Genomic DNA, 16,649 nt, shown 5'->3' with positions numbered 1-16,649 from the left:
GGATTGTTTGGGAGGTTATCCCAGAAAATACAGTGAGGGAGAAGGGAAGGAAGAGAAGGGAAGGAAGAAAAGCACATAAAGGGTGGTGTATTAATGAATGGGTTACCACTGAGGGTAACTGGTTCTCAATTCCACTGGAACCCTTCTGCAAGACTGGACAGAATACACCTCAGAATTATCCCACTGAAAGGAAAGGAAGCAGGTGTATTTATCCTCCAACTCCTGGCTCTCGTTGGGAATGGCTTGCTCCTGAGTCAACTCTGGCATTTTTAGCCTTCCCTGTTAGCTGAGCTCACTGTAGGGGTGGGAGGATTCCCTCAAGCAGAGACCCATGAGATTGTACAGGAACTGTCTACAGGTAACCTTTGGTGTAGCCAAGGGTAAGTGGGTGGAACATCGCCTGCATCTGCTACAGGTTGAGACTCATGTTCCAGACTGGCCAGGCCTTGGCCCTGTGATGAATTCTTGTTGAGCACATTGCCCAAGCAGAGTCAATCAAATAGTTCCCTATGATTTGACATATTGATGCTTTTTCTGGGAGCCATAACTCTGATGCAGGGTGCTTGGAAGAAAATACCAAAAATAGATTCATCAGCTGTTTGGATATATTGGTGTGATGTTCAGGAGAGAGGTCTGGGCCAGAGATAGAAATATGGGAATCATCTGGACGTTATATAAAATAATGGTGGAAGGAATGAGGAACCACTATAGAGGTCTCAGTAGAAAGTTATTTCATTGGCCTCACCTGCAGAAAATTTTCTTCAAATAAAAAGTGGATATAAGCTGGGACTGAAGAACCTGCTGCTTTGGAGAATATCACTTGTCACCACTAAATCTCTTTCTCAGTAATGAAAAGTGGACTTCAATCAGTGACCCTGGGCCTCAACCCACGCCCACAGCTGCCCCAACAAGTAGATGTAGAGTGTGAAAATGTGTGAGAGTGTTTAGCTATGACAACTAGCCTCCTCTCCCTTCACTGGCTTTTGATAATTTTTAAAGAAGCTTATAGATTAAATGACATAGTATTATAGATGCTACTAGTATTTCCCTTGGCATTAGGATGGTATTTAGAAGACCCATTTACTCACCTGTGGTTACACAAACCTATACACATGATACAATTTCAATATGAACACACACACAAAGACATATAAAAATCAGTGAAATCTAAATAAGGTCCATAGTTTAGTTAATAGTTTTGTAGCAATGTCAGTGTCCTGGTTTTGATAATTATACTATGGTTTCTAAAATGTTATTAACGGGGCAAGGCAAAAATTCTGGTTTGGTGCTAGTGCTGAGCCTGGAATGACTCAGCAAAAGTCTCAGAGCACACTGAGGCCATTTGCGTTTGTCTGGGGCCTGCCAACTCTTGATAGTTTCCCAAGAAAGAGTGCAGTGTTGGTGGGCTGGCTGCTCTAGAAAGTGTCTCTGGTGTTGGGCAAGTTGGGTGGGGCGTGGTCCCATTGAAGTTCACCAGGCCAATCAGATTCAGATTTGGCCGGAAGCAGAGGGGGAGGCCTCAACATAGGAAAGATGATGCTTGCCTCCCAGCTGTATGGGGGAAGGAGAATGCCTTACAGGGAAAATGGCAACTGTCCTCCAGCCCTCGCTTCAAGCCACACACCTCAGTCTGCCCCTCGTGTGCCTCTGACGCCCCCCTGAGTCACCATCCCTCTGCTGGAGCCCAAGGTGAATGTCTGAGTGAGTCTGAGCGCGGGTTGTTTAAAGAGGATGGCTGGGTTTCCCACGGCCTTCCGTCCCATCTGGCCGGAATTCCCACTGTTTTTCACAGCCAGATATTGTGGGGTTTCTCTTCCCAGCACAAGTACTCTGGGCTGGGGAGTCTGGTGAGAGGTCAGTGTCCCTTGCTCCTCCGGGGCAACCTCTGTAACTGAGATAACCCTCTTGAAACCGCCACACGGAGGTTTGGGGCCTGTTTCGCGTCTCTGCCCCTCCTACCAGTCACGATGTGGCTGCTTTTTTATATTTTTAGTTATAGGACTTGTGTTCAGTTAGATTTCAGATGGTCTCCAGGTTGATTTTTCTATAATTTAGTTGTAATTTTAATGTTTTCATGGAAGGATGCAAGCACAGTGTTTATTCTGCCATCTTGGATTTCTATTTCTTCAAGTCTTAAAGCTTGTTCAACTTGCCTTAATGCATAGGTATTCCAGCTTTCATTTGGTAACGTATAGCTGAATTATAATGTTTATCTTACCACCCAGCTGTCCCAAGTTTTTACGTTTACCTCAACATCCTAATTTCCCTATAACAATAGTGTCTACATTTTTATTATGAAAAATAATTTAATAAAATAGTGAGCATTATACTCACTCATTTGTCTCATTCCAAATTCACTTAGTGTGTTTATTGATGATATATATAAATATTTACACAGTTGTGATCAGTATCCATATACTTCTTTTCACTTAACCTTATTTTCCTACACGTATTTTTCACTTCAAGTTCAGCTTAATTATCTATGGTGACCCCTTTTTGACTTAACTGATTCTACTGTTCGGGGGAAGCACAATTCCTCTGTATCCATCTCCGATGAGTCAATGTAGACCATTTGCTTCATTTCTAATTCTTCCTCACAGTTGCAACCCCACTATTTTCACCAGCTGTATCAAATCAGGGCTCATGAAGTGACAGATTAGAATGTATGGGTCCTCCCAAGTAATTCCTTACCAAGTTACACACTGACCCTTTATGCCTTGTTTCATTTTAAATTGTTTATTTGTATAGGACCCATTTCATTCTGCCATTATATTTCAGTCATTTCATGGGTCAGTGGCTGAAAGTGAAGGTATGATAACCTGTAAACTCCAGGCTATAACTCACAGGGAAAGCAAACTACACTCTCTATACCTCATTCCTTCTTCAGTACAATCATCTCAGGAAATGGTGGGGAGAGGAAAAAGGCAGGACCATCTGTTCTTCAACAAATTTTAACTTCACCCTCTTCATCTAAATCTAGTCTCCTTCAGGTAGACGTGCAAAGGATACTGCCATTTGGCTTCTCTCCTTGCAGCACTCACATCTATATTAGAGAATCCTTTCCCTGTGGCCCAACAATTTTGCATGACCAGGTCAAACCGAGTCAACATTTTCAAAGTATGAATATGCAAAATATTTAGCTATTTCTTTACTATTTATGATGCAAATCGATGTTATTGAATGTGTGAATGTTTTTGGGAGCCTTAATCGATAAAGTGTCAGATAATGAGGATCTTGGAACAAAGACCAAATTGTGTCTTGGGCAAACAATTCCCTTCTAAAAGTATTTTCACAATATGTGATGTTTTCCTGGAAAGAAGTCTCTGCTTAATAAAAGCAGAATTCCTATATGGTCAACATCTTTGTGCTTACTGTATACGATAATGTTCTCGTCACCAACTGCAAGACCACCAGAGGGCGCTCGTTCTCTGTCTATCTAGCCTTCTCCAGCAGCAACACAGAAAATCAGGTTAAATTTGATTTCCAAATTTAATCCACAATTATTTACTACCGTGTTTCCCCGAAAATAAGACCTAGCCGGACAATCAGCTCTAATGCGTCTTTTGGAGCAAAAATTAACATGAGACCTAAATAAGACCGAGTCTTATATTAATTTTTGCTCCAAACGACGCATTAGAGCTGATTGCCCGGCTAGGTCTTATTTTCAGGGAAACACGGTAAGAATTTGCTGTGTCACCAGACATGGGGCTAGGTTCATGAGATACAGTGGTAAGTTAGACATGATTCCTAATACCAGATGCTTGGAGCATAGTAACGACTGAAAGTAAACAACTGGTTACAATAAAGTGGGGTAAGCTAATAGTTTCTAGGTTTGCGAAGTTTGTTGTTTAAATTCTGGCATCAAGCCTTAGATGCAGGTAATAATTCATTAAGAGATCCCAGACAATGATCTCTGCCCCGGAGGCATTTTGTTAAGTAGAGCAAGAGGCCTCTTCTTGGTGGCTCCATTAATCACCTCCCAATTTTTTTTAAAATTTTATTGGGGAATAGTGTGTTTCTCCAGGGCCCATGAGCTCCAAGTCGTTGTCCTTCAAACTAGTTGTGGAGGGTGCAGCTCACTAGCCCATGTGGGAATCGAACTGGCAACCCTGTTGTTCAGTGCTCTGGCTCTAAGGAACTTAGTTCTAAGGAACTAAGCCATCTGGCCACCCCCAGCCTCACAATTTTAAGTCTCTCCTCCCCACTCTTTTTCCCCCCAGGGCTTCCTGCAGTTTTCTTACAGTTCACTTTTGCCCCGGTGGACACTTCAGTTGCGCCCATGACCAAGGATAAGGGATCATAACTATCAGCTATAGCTGGCTCCGCCCATTCTTTTCCCGGTTTAAAATCCGCGGGCTTTTTCCATTATGAATTCCTAGACTTCCTGTTCTGATTCTCGCGACAGTTTCGAGACACCGCGTAAAGTTCCCATCCAGTCTCTCTTTTGAGTTTGAAAAGGTGACAGGGTACCTGCCTTCGCCCACGTCTTCAGAGCCCTCCTGGCGAGGAGTAGCATGTCTGCTTCTAGGAGACCCCTAAGTGATAGGGCTTGGAAAAGTGCAGGTCGGAACAGAGAGTCCCGACCACAACAGGGAACGCGACTCTCCGGGCCTCCGGTGCGCATGCGGAGCCCACCCCTCCTCATTGGTCTCGAGGCCACAGCCCCGCCCTGAACTCCGGGGTTGTTTTGGAGCCCCCAGCCCTAGAGCGGCTCCTCGCCAGGTCCTTCTGGGCGGAGCCTAAATACAGTCCCCTCCCCTGCTGCAAAGCTCAGTTTCCGCCCCCTAGAAACAGAACTGCAGCGCAGCTTCTGTAAACCGCTTGAGGCCAGCGGGGCGGGTCCTGGCAGACAGACCCCCGGTAGGGCGGGCGGGCCTCCAGAAATGCTCTCCTCCCCGCCCCCAGCCCAAAGTGCCACGGTGGCGCTGGGGGCCGCTGCGAGACCAAATGCCTCCCGTCCTGCTAGCCTCTCAACCATAACCTGTAATTCCGACCCGGGAGGGGCCCCGCCTACATCTCCCTGGCAGCCGGTCCTCTCGGACCTCTAATCACTGTTCATCCACAGTTGAAGCACCTGCCGGATGTGGGGAGGGAGGAGGAGGCCAGATGTGGGGAGGCAGATGTAAGCGCCCAGTCTCTGGTCCGTGCCTTGGTGGGGAAGCTGGATGGACAAGCCTACAATCGCCCCGGGAAGCCGGCCCTGGGCTGCGGGGAGACAAAGTTGGGTGGCCTTGCCCTCCAGGAGCGACCGACTTGGCACCACAGCTCCTACCGCCTCCCCACTATGCAGTTGTTCTAGCCGAATTAAGGGACTGTAAAGTCATATGGGACAGGGCCTAGTCGGTCAGCCAACTCTTCGAGCTTCCCAGACACCCCCCCCCTCCCCTACTCCCAACCCCCGCCCCATCCCGTCTCTGGTCCTCTCCCAGCTTCGGTGTCTGGTTACCGCTCCTCTATTCTCACTGTGACATTGGCCCAGGCTGGGGGGAAGTGGCCCAGGAGGGTCCTGTGCGGCTGCATAAAATTGGCAGCTTCGGAACTGGAGGGGGGATGGGTGCGACATCGAGGGGCGGGGAGAGGGGCGGAGGAGCTGCTCTCTGAGTCCAAGTCCGTGGGCCCTCTCAGAGATCCTCAAGCCGGAGCGGGTGGCCAGCGGGCCCAACCTATTGTTGGCCTCTGCTTTCTTTCCACTGCCTGCTTTTTCCGACTGAAGCACCGCTTCCCTGAAGGGCATAGTCCCCGACACTAGGTGAGCGCTCTGGACCCCGAGGCATCAACCCCCCTCCCTTCCCACCCTTATTAACAATTCTGTACTTCTCGAGGGGCCATCCTTCCAATCCATCTCTAGGGCAGGAAGCTTCAGAGTTGAATGGTGTGTAGTGTGGTGCTGGTGGTGTGCGTGTCTGAGCTTCATCACCCCTTCTCACCTCTCCCCAACACTCCGCTCGCCGGGAACAGTCCAATCAATTACCATCCAGCAGAGCAGGATGACCCCTAGAGGGTCACTATACCTCTGTATTGAGGGTCTGCTTAACTCCAAGGTAGCAGGGGAGGAGGCAGTGCTAGAGTCAAACTTTGGACCGAGGAAGAGTGAGGTTGCTTCTGACCTGCCGACCTGGCTGTCCTCCCTGGCAGGGTGTTACGAACGCACGCTGATGCCCTGAGTGCTCGCGGAGCTTCCAGCTAACCATGCTACAGACACCCGCAGATGTCTTGGCGCTGCCCCTGCTACTGCTGCTGGTGGTACAGGCGCCGCCCCCGACTGGCGCGCGGCCGTCCCCAGGCCCGGATTACCTGCAGCGCGGCTGGCTGCGGCTATTGGCGGAGGGCGAGGGCTGCGCTCCCTGCCAGCCAGAGGAGTGCGCCACGCCACGGGGCTGCCTGGCGGGCCGGGTGCGCGACCCGTGCGACTGCTGCTGGGAATGTGCCAACATCGAGGGCCAGCTCTGTGACCTGGATCCCAGCGCCCACTTCTACGGGCGCTGCGGCGAGCAGCTTGAGTGCCGGTTGGACACAGGCGGAGACCTGAGCCGTGGAGAGGTGCCGGAGCCGCTGTGTGCCTGCCGTTCGCAGCGCCCACTCTGTGGTTCCGATGGCCGCACCTACGCGCAGATCTGCCGCCTGCAGGAAGCGGCCCGAGCTCGGCCGGACGCCAACCTCACTGTGGCGCACCCAGGGCCCTGCGAATCGGGTATGCCTGACCCGGGGGCCCCACCCCCATCACTTGGGGTTCCTCGAGGCACTGCTACCCGACCCTCAAAGGCATTGGTCTCTGGCCAGCGGAGCGAAAACGATGAGGCCTCTAGTCCAGTCTAAGAGCCCATTTTCGCTGCTGGTCCACAGAGGCCGCTGCCTGAAAGTGCAGGTCCGAAGCTTTGCATGAAAGCTTTCCAGACCTTACTAGCAGAGACCAACCCTCTGAGGGTGCAGGCACATAGCCAATGGTTGGCCTCAAAACTAAGAAAGTGAAGAGACTCCCATTTTATGCCCAGACCGCTGGAGCCCAGGCAGGGAGACTTGGGTTCCTGTGAGATGCAATCAGGTTTCGTTTGGGTGGCTTCATAGAGCAACCTGTTAACCCAGTCTACCCGCTTCTCCCCCCACTTCTTTGGCGCCGAGGGATTAGTGATGGAAGGGGCTCTTCTAGCTCCTCCTCCCCCATCCCAGGGGACTCAGGGCCATTCAAGCCTCAAGTTTTATTTGGCAGCTTTAGTAACTTTCACTTCCTGAGCCCCTTTGAGGGGTCTGGTTTGTCTGGGGCTGCCAGGAAAACAAACACCCAGTGGGGGTCCCAACACTTTCTCCCACAACTCCAGGCTTTCTGCCTGCTGCCCAGGTGGGTTTCAGGTTGTCTGCTTTTGCCACTTGGAACAATCCGGCCCCCAGAGTGGGGAGGGGGAAGGTCTGCTCTTTGGGCCTTTGCCAACTGGACCTGGTTAGAAAAGGGGGAGGGTGAGAGGAGGGAGGTGTTGGTTACAAGTCCAGCGGGATAGGGGCTTAGAGGGTGGAATGAGGACAGGGGAGCAATCAGGGACAGAGTGTGGCTGCCAAGCTGAGGTGTAGGTCTGTGTGCTTTTTTGTGCATCTTGTCTGCGCGTACATCTCCATCTCTGCATTTGCACCCCGTCTGTACCTGCATCTATATTGGTGGTGTGTCATATCATGTTCATGGAGGTGTATTTACCTCAGCATACGTTGTGTGCTCCCACCAACATGTTCACAATGGTTCGCATATGGGGTTCTTGCTGGACTGCATGTGCCATCCTGTTCTCAGGCTTCCCACCTCCATCCCCAGAGCCCCAGATCGTGTCGCACCCATATGACATTTGGAATGTGACGGGGCAGGATGTGATCTTTGGCTGTGAGGTGTTTGCCTACCCCATGGCCTCCATCGAGTGGAGAAAGGATGGCTTGGAAATTCAGCTGCCAGGGGATGACCCCCACATCTCTGTGCAGGTAGGAGCAGGAAGCAGAGCCTCCCCGGGGCAGCCCAGGGCCTGCCTAGGGGATCCTACTGACTCCTCCTCTGGCTCCAGTTTAGGGGTGGACCCCAAAGGTTTGAGGTGACAGGCTGGCTACAGATTCAGGCTGTGCGTCCCAGCGATGAGGGCACCTACCGCTGCCTGGCCCGCAATGCCCTGGGCCAGGTGGAGGCCCCAGCTAGCCTGACTGTACTCACACCGGGTAAGGAGGAGCCCTGGAATCTGGGGCTGGGGGGATAGTGGTGGATTTGGGCCCTGGAGTGTGTTGATGTCTGTATGTGCATGTGGGTAGACACGCAAGTGTTGCTTTCCCATAGACGGGAATGTGGGCACTGACAGCCCCTCTTTCCTGTTCTTTCTCTCTTTCGCCCGCTTGTGTTCGCAGACCAGCTGAACTCCACAGGCATCCCCCCACTGCCATCCCTGCACCTGGTTCCTGAGGAGGAGGTTGAGAGTGAAGAGGGCGATGATTACTACTAGGTCCGGAGCCCTGGCCCATGGGGGTGGGTGAGTGGGGATAGCGTTCATCCCTGCTCTTGAAAAGATCTGGAAAGGGAGAGCAATGCCTCTTCACAGATAGATTGCTTAATGCCCTTAGTGGGGGAGATGTGGTGGTGGTGGTGGTGGTGGTGATAGGAGACAAAAATTGGAGGAGGGTAAGGAGAGAGGCAGGGGATAGGAGTGGGATACAAAGGGGCCCACGCAGGAGATGCACGGATCAACCAGGTGGAAGACAACAGCTGCCTGCTGGTCTCTAGGCTGGATGGAGGGCTGTGAGGAGTGGAAAGAGGTACAGACACAACGTGTTCCTGCCCTGCTTTCCAGCAGCCCTCCCCCCAGCCTGCTCAGCTAGTCTTCCTAACCGCCTTTCCTCACTGCTCCTGTTATTTTCCTAGTCCCCAATCTTTGCCTGGCTTCAGTTTGCCCTTCCTCAAAACTCACCTTCAAGAAAATTTCCCTCTCTCCCAAGTCCCATTTGCACTTACTAACTGCGGTCTTCTTTGCTGTTCGCTGTCTGCTGTCCAGGAGAGCACAATGAAGCCTGGTTTTCATTCAGTGCAATAAGATGGGCATTTGGGCATATTTAATTTCTCCTGTCATTCTGAAAACTCCACGAGGCCAGCACATATCTTATACCACTCTGTATTGGATGATGCCTAGCACAGGACTAGGCACAGTGGGCATGCAATAAAGATTTATGAACGAACTGAGACACACATGAACAGATGGTTCATGCAGATGTGCATACTCGTATGAAGACTGCATTTCACGGTAGTAGGACTCTGGCTTCCAGAAGCTCTAGGTCCTGCTCTCTAAGCATATGTCTGCCAGATGTACAGAGAGGGATCTTGAGCTGGGGCCTACCCTGCCCTCTAGGGAGGAAGGCTGGAGCCATCTGGGTGGAGGGAGGATATCCTTCCAATCTGCTCTCCATCAGTGCTAGTCTAGAGCTAGATTGCCTGCTCCTCTGTACATCTTATTCCCCAGGCCGAGTAGGGAACCACGCTGTAGGCAGGACCCAGTATAGAAGCATAAACTTGTTGGAGGAGGGGAGAAGTTTAACCACAGGTATGGGCTGTACCCTAAGATTCCTCTAGGAATCCACCCATTTCCCTGCTGAACGCAGACAAAGACACAGCTTGTTCCTTCATCTGCTCCAACTGTGACCTGTTCTATCCTACTGGGGGTCCCTCACAGAGCCAGACTCTTTCGTTCTCCAAAGCTCTCTCCACACTCTGTTTACCCAGCCCCAGAGACACTGGTGAGGCGCAGTGTTTATTGACTAATTAAAGAAGATGAAAGCTTAAGTTCTCAAGGCCACATAGGGTGGCAACGGCCTCCTGCACGCCTGGGCTCCGCCCGGAGCCTGGCGCCACCAGGGGAGAAATCACAGTTTGTTCGATGTCTGAGCTTGTCCTCTGGGGCCCAACGCAGGAGCCGCAGGAGCCGGGCCTCTTGAGAGGGGCGTGGTCTGGAACCCCAACCCGAAGGCTTGGCCGCCCCTCTCGCAGAACAGCAAGGCTCCTCCAGAGACTAAGCCAGAGGACAGGTCTCACTGCAGAGTCATGGTTGGAGGCCCGCGGCTCCAGGAGCTGCCCTCGACACACTTGGGGCAAATTCCGAGGCCACTGCAGAAGCAGGAGTAGGGACATGAGCAGTGTGGCGGTGGCAGGGGGCTCGTCCAGACCAGAAGAGAGGAGATGTGGGTCTGGGTCCTGCAGCAGCCTGGGAATTGTTCTTTGTGGGGGACTCCAGCCTAGCTGGGTTCAACGCCGCCCCCTGACGGGTCCATTGATGCTACCGCGCCCACCTGCAGAGCAGAGGCTCCACCCGACTCTAGAGAGTCACATGAGCCGGTACTCCTGGATCCCTTTTGCAGACTTTGTGGGATGTTCTAGTTGAGCTTCCTTACAGCCTCAGTTTCCCCCTCCGTGGCCCCGAAGGTTCAGGCCCCACAGCCTGGAATAGGAGGAACTCCTGCTGCGTCCTCCACCCCCAACCCCCCACCCCCGCCCTTGCTCCAGCGACGGGCTTTAATAACGTCGCCGGAAAGTGACATGCGATTTATTATTAAAGTAATGTGGGGACGGGAAAGGTTTAATAAACGCGCTGCGATGCCGAGGATTATTCACCGCAAATAAATGAGAGCACGGGCGGCGTTTTAATAAATAATTTCCCGCCGCTCCCGGGGGAGGGAGGGGAGGAGGAGGGGGTAGCTGAGCTGCTGCCAGAACTCCCGGCTTCGCCTCCCACGGGTTTCCAAGCCGTCGCCGCATTTTTCGTCCTAGGTTGCTCATGCCCGACACGTGAGGTTCCAGGAAAGCTGACTCGGAGCGGCCCAGGACTGGAGGTGGGAGAGGTTCTGTCCCCACCTTCCCCCACATCCCCCCTCCATCTCCAGGATTTTAAGTAATTTGCTTAAGATGAACAAACGCTCTTCCTTCCGCCTCCGAACCAGAAATTCGGAATCAAGACGGGACGGGGACAGGAAGGGTTAAGCGGCACCAGACCCTCTCAAGCCGAGGGTCCCAGGGTCTGGCCATTCTCCTTCCAGCTTTTGGCTGACTGAGGCTGGGCCTCCAGGACAGGATGTAGGGCGTACGCCCAAGGGGGCTGTGTGTACAGGTGTGTAGGTGCCATGAGTGTGCAAATGACCCTGACCCCCTTTCTCAGGCCGTCGTGGAGAATGGGGCCACCAAGTCTGTCTGCTCTTCACTACGAAGGCCCGGAGAAAGGGTCCTTGAGCCTGGTCTGAAATGAGGGAGTTCTGGTGAAGCCCACCCTCTGGCTTCCTAGTGAACCGGGGTGGTTTTGAGCTCAGGCTGCGCAGAACTGAAGCCTTAAGTGGGAATTCGCCCCTTGCACTGAGGCTTGGAAGCACGAGAGGATGAATCTGATTTTGGAGAGGGCGGAGACCGCAGACTTTGGGAGCACACCGCGCTGATTGGTAGGAGAGGGAGAGAAGGGAAAGTTCCTGCTATACAAGGGCTCCGCAAGTTTTGTGCCTCTGCCGAAAGAGGCGACATCTCTGGCGACCCCTCTGGCAACACTTGGGAGTACAGGAAGTGGCGAAAGAGTGCCACCTGGTGGATATTTTGGGTTATGGCAGCCAGGTCTGGGCCATTTAATTTAAGACAGTTAAGTTGACCGGAAAATTTTGAGTAAAAAGGTGCTTCGCTTTGCGTTAATTTATGTATGTGAAGGTGCACATGTATGTGTATTATATGTGTGATATCTATGTAATAAATATCATGTTCATAGTAGTTATATGTGTATGTGTGTCTATATACCCTGTATATATGGTGTACGAGGTCTGACAATTAAGTTCACAAACTCATTCTAGAAAAAGTGCCATTTACCTCACTGCTGAATATCACTACAGTCACCTTCGAAGTACGCCCCTTGGGAAGCTATGCACCAATGCCAACGCCCAGTCCACCCTTCAAAGCGATTTTGGAACTCTTTTTCTGGAATGGCCATCAGAGCTGTCGTCTTATTTACCCTTGATATCCTGAATGTCATCAAAATGTCTTCCTGTCAATATTTCCTTTATCTTCAGGTAAAGAAAGAAGTTATTGGGGGCCAGATCAGGTGAATAGGGAGGGTGTTCCACTACAGTTATTTGTTTACTCCCTAAAAACTCCCTTTGGTTTTGTTCATTGGTGAGTTGCTTAGGGACTATTTTTGTATACACGTTTCTCATGCCAAGAGTTTCAGTTAAGATTTTGCTAACTGTTTCTCTATCAATGTTTGCTTGGTCTGCTATGCTTCTCACAGTTAGTTGATGATTTTGATGCATAATTTGACGAATTTTTGCAATGTTTTCGTCAGTTATGCTGGTTACTGGCTACCCTGACCTCTCTTCATCAGTGACATGTTCTCCCGCCTCAGAAAAATATTTAATCATTTGTACACTGCTGTTTTCTTCACGGCATTATCCTCATAAACTTGGGCTAACATGTCCCTGATTTCACTTCCACTCTTGCCAAGTTTAACAAGAAATTTAATGTTTGTTCATTGCTCTAATTCAAGCTCAGACAGTCTCATGACAGCACACAAAAACACGCAACACCAGTAATGAACGCCACTCAGCAAGACACCGCCACACATTGACACGCACACAGCTGTGAGACACTGATATACCAAGGTTATGAAACCTTACTGAGCTGTTTGCACAGTGCTGCCAATGGAAGCATATGTGGCAAGTTCACAAACTTAATTGTCAGACCTCGTATATGGATGTATCGTTTTATGTGTGGATAGCTATATGTATCCATTTATTTGCAAGTACATGTTCCATTATGTGCCATTCTTTCAACAAATATTTATGTGCCAATGTTGTATAGGGCTGGAGCTACATCACAGAAAAACACATTGTCCCTGCTCTCACGGAGCTTCTATTCTATTCTAAGATGTGCATGTAAATTAATTATATACACATATGTTTATAGGATTATATGCACATGTATGTGAAATTCTGCTAGTGTGCATTGGTGTAAGGAGTAGACAGGCTTAAACACTCTTGTGGCCTTGGAGACTCCCAGGTTTTTTGCTCAAAATCTCAGGTCCTGTCAGCTAGGACTATGCTAGTGTGCAGACTGCTAAGGGCAGAGGGAAAGAGGCTGGAGACAGGCAGATTACCTCCTAGGGCATATTTTGGTTATTTCCCCAACCCTCTGAATGACTAGATTTTTTCTAAAATAGGGCAAAGCTATGTAAGTCCACTTAGAGTAAGGACGTGAATGAAGACCAAAGCTCCCTCCACTCAATGCTAAGCACCTTAGGAGGAAGAATGATGTCTCGTTACTGGGGAGGGTAGGGATGGGGTCTGGGAAGGTGGGGATAAGAATAGGTTGTCAGAGGGCAATGATGAGGGTTGAGGGTATTTAGAGACTGGGAGGGACCAGATCTGGGAGGTAGTGAGGGGAGCTCTGGGAGTCAGTTGCAGATAATGGGGATAGTTGAGAACTCTTGGGGAGGGATGGGCTGGTGGATAGAGATGGGGCCTGAGGGGAGTAATGATGGAGTTGGGGGAATAGAAACAGAGGCTCTGGTGGCAGGAATACACCGGTCTTGGGGTGGAATTGGGAGGCCAGCTCAGGTGGCGTCATCCCTCTCTTTCTCCGACCTCCCTTCTCCATGCCAGGGGGCCATAATGTTCTCCAGTCCTCTGCCTGCTCAAGCTGGGTCCCAGATGTGCTAGGAGCAGAGGAGAAGAGTATAGGCTGTAGGGCTTGTCCTGGCTTAGGTGACTCACTGTGGGGTGAGGTGAGTCAGTGCTCACAATACCACTGTCCCATGAAGACTCATCCCAGCTACCTGGGTCATTGCCTGCCTAGCTGCCATTACCAGCTTCCAGTCTGAGCTCAGCCCAGGGGCTCACACAGGGTAGGGCCTAGACCTGGATAGGTTTACAGAACACCTCCTTTCTTCCTCCTCCCCACCTTTTCCTAGACGTTTTCCAGACGCAGTCAAGGCCAGAAGTCTCCAGATGCCGTCCTTACCCTTGGTCTATAGTAACACCTCATGTCTGTCCCCTTCCTTCTCAACCTCCCATGCTGCACTACTTGACCCTAAAACCATGGTTTCTGTGCCTTCATTGCCTCTCCTCCCTTCCTTAAGTCCCTCTTTTCTTCCCAGGGTTAAAATCTTAGGTTTCTGGGGTGTGCCCCACTGGGTGGGGGGTGGGGGAGAGGCTGAAGACACAGGCTGGTTTCTGGCCTGGATCTATTTTTGACATTTTCTCTGCTATCTGGGCAGCTGAAGGTGCTCAGAACAGGATGAACAGTTATGAAGGTCAGTTTTGGTGATGAATGTTACCCCACAATCAAGTCTTGTCCTGTCCCCTTGGGGGCAGCACCATGGGAGGTGGTACGGACTTGAGGGTAGTGATGGGGGTCTGGCGTCCCGTGGAAGAAAAGACACTGTCTCTATGAGAAGTGACGGGGTCTCCAGGATAAGAGCTGAAGACTCTAAGGACAATCACTTCTGCCTGTCACCTGCCCCCCCAACCCCAGACCACTGGAGCAGGGCTGGAGAAGGCCCCACAGGTCTCCTGGACTCAGCTGGCCCCTGTGCGGACCCAAGTTCTAACTCTGGCTTTCCCACTCCCCTCCCCCTCCCCCACTGTGTGACTAGGTTTCAGAAGGGGGTCTATTCTGGGAGCAGCAGTGGAGTCGCTGGGGACAGTGGTTTTTGAAAGGTAATGATGGGTCTTTGGGAGCAGAACTGGGGCTCAAGTCAAGGTGAGGGGACATGAGGTTGTACAGTACATGTTTGAATCTCAGTTCTGCTTTTTAAGTGTATACTTGGGACAAGTTTCTTAGCTTCCCTTATGTGTCCTCTGCAAAACGGTGATGAAAGTCACTCTATAGAGGTTGTGACGAGATTAGAGATCTTATAAATAATGTGTCTGGAATACAATACGTGTTCAACAAATGGTCAATTTTACTATTACTATTTCTGGGCTGGTGACCTGCATGGAGGTGGAAACGGGGTACCTCGTGCAGAGCTTCCTGTGTGTGTTAGGGGAATGGGGTGATTGCAGTCTTGGTGCCTGCCTGGAGGAGGCCTTAGGAATTGAAACTTAGGAAGAGGGGACGGGCAAGGGCAAGGTGTGGATGGGCAGGAACTGGGCTTCCAGAGAGCTTGGCAGTCTTCACCCTCACCCTCAACCCTCCTCAGGGAGCCCCTGTCAGAACTCAGGGCTCTAGCTCTGGGCTTGCAGGGAGGGGCGCCCCCTAAACTCACCTCCATCCATCTCTTTTATCTGGGCTGCTGAAGGGCTGGAGCTCAGATGGGGCCTCTGATGGGGAACAGATACAGACCAGGCGGAAGCAGCCGGAACTGTGCGGAGTTGGAGCTAAGGACTGGGCCAGGGGGTCAGTGAAGACAGATAAAGCTCAGAGCAGCTGGGGACTCAGGGGACCCAGGGGGAGGGGCAGCAGGGGCTGAGGGCAGGCTGTGTCCTGGGAGGAGGTAAGGGCCGGATGCTTCTGATGGGGACCGCTGTCCATCAAGGACTTCAAATGGCCAGACACGGCCTTTAATGGCTCTTTGGGAGCAGGGAAGGGGCAGTGCTCCATCCTCCAGATGTGGCTGCAGGGAGGTCAGGGTGCCTGCCAAGGAGGAGGGTTGGTCCCAGGGAGAGGTTGACCCTGAGAACAGGGGACCTCAGGTCCAGCTGGAGGCAGGGCTTCTGGGGCTGCCTTACCTCTAAGGCAGAGATGGGGAAAAGGTTGGTAAGCGATTCTTCGGTTTTTACTTTCTGTTTTAATTAACTTTGAAGGGCTTGGGGCCTCCCTGAACGCCAGGGAAAGGAGCCGCACAGACGTTTATTTTCCTCTTTTCCCTTTTAAAGACAATTTTATTAAATCACTTTGTTTTCATTCTGGCTTGAAATGGGGCATTTAAATGGAAAAGTAATTATTTCACCTCGTTTGCTTATGGAGAAAGGACAGTCAGGAAAGGGAGGGAGGGCAGCCAGTGAGAGGAAGAGGCTGACAGCACACACGGTCACCTTCACCCTAACGCCAGCATTAATGACCACAATGTCCCCTCACACTGGCACACATTGGGGGCCCACAGAAAGACACACCTTATCCACACCCTCCCAAAGGTAGACACCTCAGAACTTGCCAGCACACATCCACATTCTCCTGAAGACACACTCCTTCACCACCACCATACCTACAGGCAAAAGCTCTCTCTGGTGCACAAACAACACATTGTGCTCACAGTACAGGCACCCTCACAGACAGCCTTCATGCACAGTGGGTACACACACACACACACACACACACACACATATTCAGCTCCTCTGGAGCCTTGCATTACATGGTCACAAGTACATTCCGGCTGAGACACACAACTCTCATTCTCAAACACACAAGTCACCCTGAGGAGGATGCCTGCCTGGGACAGACTTGTTGGGGGGTGGGGAGGTAACCACGGAGAATGTGGAGGAGTGGTGGAGCTCTCCCTCTCCTTGGGATTCCTGGGCCCCCCAATTTACCCACCCCCTAGGCTCCTCCAGGAGTCCCTTTCTCTGTATCTATACCGTCTTTAGAATGATTGCCTGTGACCTGATTCTGCAGGCTCTGGCACATAGTGGCTCCCTGCTACCCTTCCGCCCTCCAACCCAGATGGCTGGCGATGGACAGTGAA

At 51.3% G+C, this 16,649-nt stretch overlaps 2 protein-coding genes across 7 annotated transcripts in view; both read left to right on the top strand.

Moving 5' to 3' along the window:
• Positions 1-1,557: 1,557 nt before the first annotated feature.
• On the top strand, positions 1,558-11,746 carry KAZALD1 (Kazal type serine peptidase inhibitor domain 1). 5 transcript variants are annotated; one of them, XM_019724941.2, is made up of 6 exons: positions 5,592-5,749; positions 6,136-6,691; positions 7,796-7,956; positions 8,037-8,184; positions 8,368-8,462; positions 10,772-11,746. In XM_019724941.2, exons 2-5 carry the CDS (start codon positions 6,190-6,192, stop codon positions 8,460-8,462), a joined length of 906 nt encoding a protein of 301 aa, XP_019580500.1. In that variant the 5' UTR covers positions 5,592-5,749; positions 6,136-6,189; the 3' UTR covers positions 10,772-11,746. The 5 variants fall into 5 exon arrangements, with proteins under 5 accessions (XP_074195274.1, XP_019580500.1, XP_074195273.1 ...); XM_074339172.1 differs by having other exon boundaries at positions 7,775-7,956; positions 10,772-11,715; XM_074339173.1 differs by lacking the exons at positions 5,592-5,749; positions 10,772-11,746 and adding an exon at positions 1,558-1,689 and having other exon boundaries at positions 7,775-7,956; positions 8,368-9,195.
• Positions 1,568-16,649, top strand: part of TLX1 (T cell leukemia homeobox 1) — a 68,298-nt gene continuing 53,216 nt past the window's right edge. For both annotated transcript variants that reach the window (XM_019724944.2, XM_074339169.1), the window contains exon 1: positions 1,568-1,689. The gene's annotated coding sequence lies outside the window, so the exon portion shown is untranslated. The remainder of the gene's footprint in view (positions 1,690-16,649) is intronic.

Source organism: Rhinolophus sinicus, linkage group LG07, assembly GCF_036562045.2.
Source record: "Rhinolophus sinicus isolate RSC01 linkage group LG07, ASM3656204v1, whole genome shotgun sequence".
Lineage (NCBI taxonomy): Eukaryota > Metazoa > Chordata > Mammalia > Chiroptera > Rhinolophidae > Rhinolophus > Rhinolophus sinicus.
The sequence above is the reverse complement of the archived record's forward strand: the minus strand, read 5'-3'. Positions and strand labels throughout refer to the sequence as shown.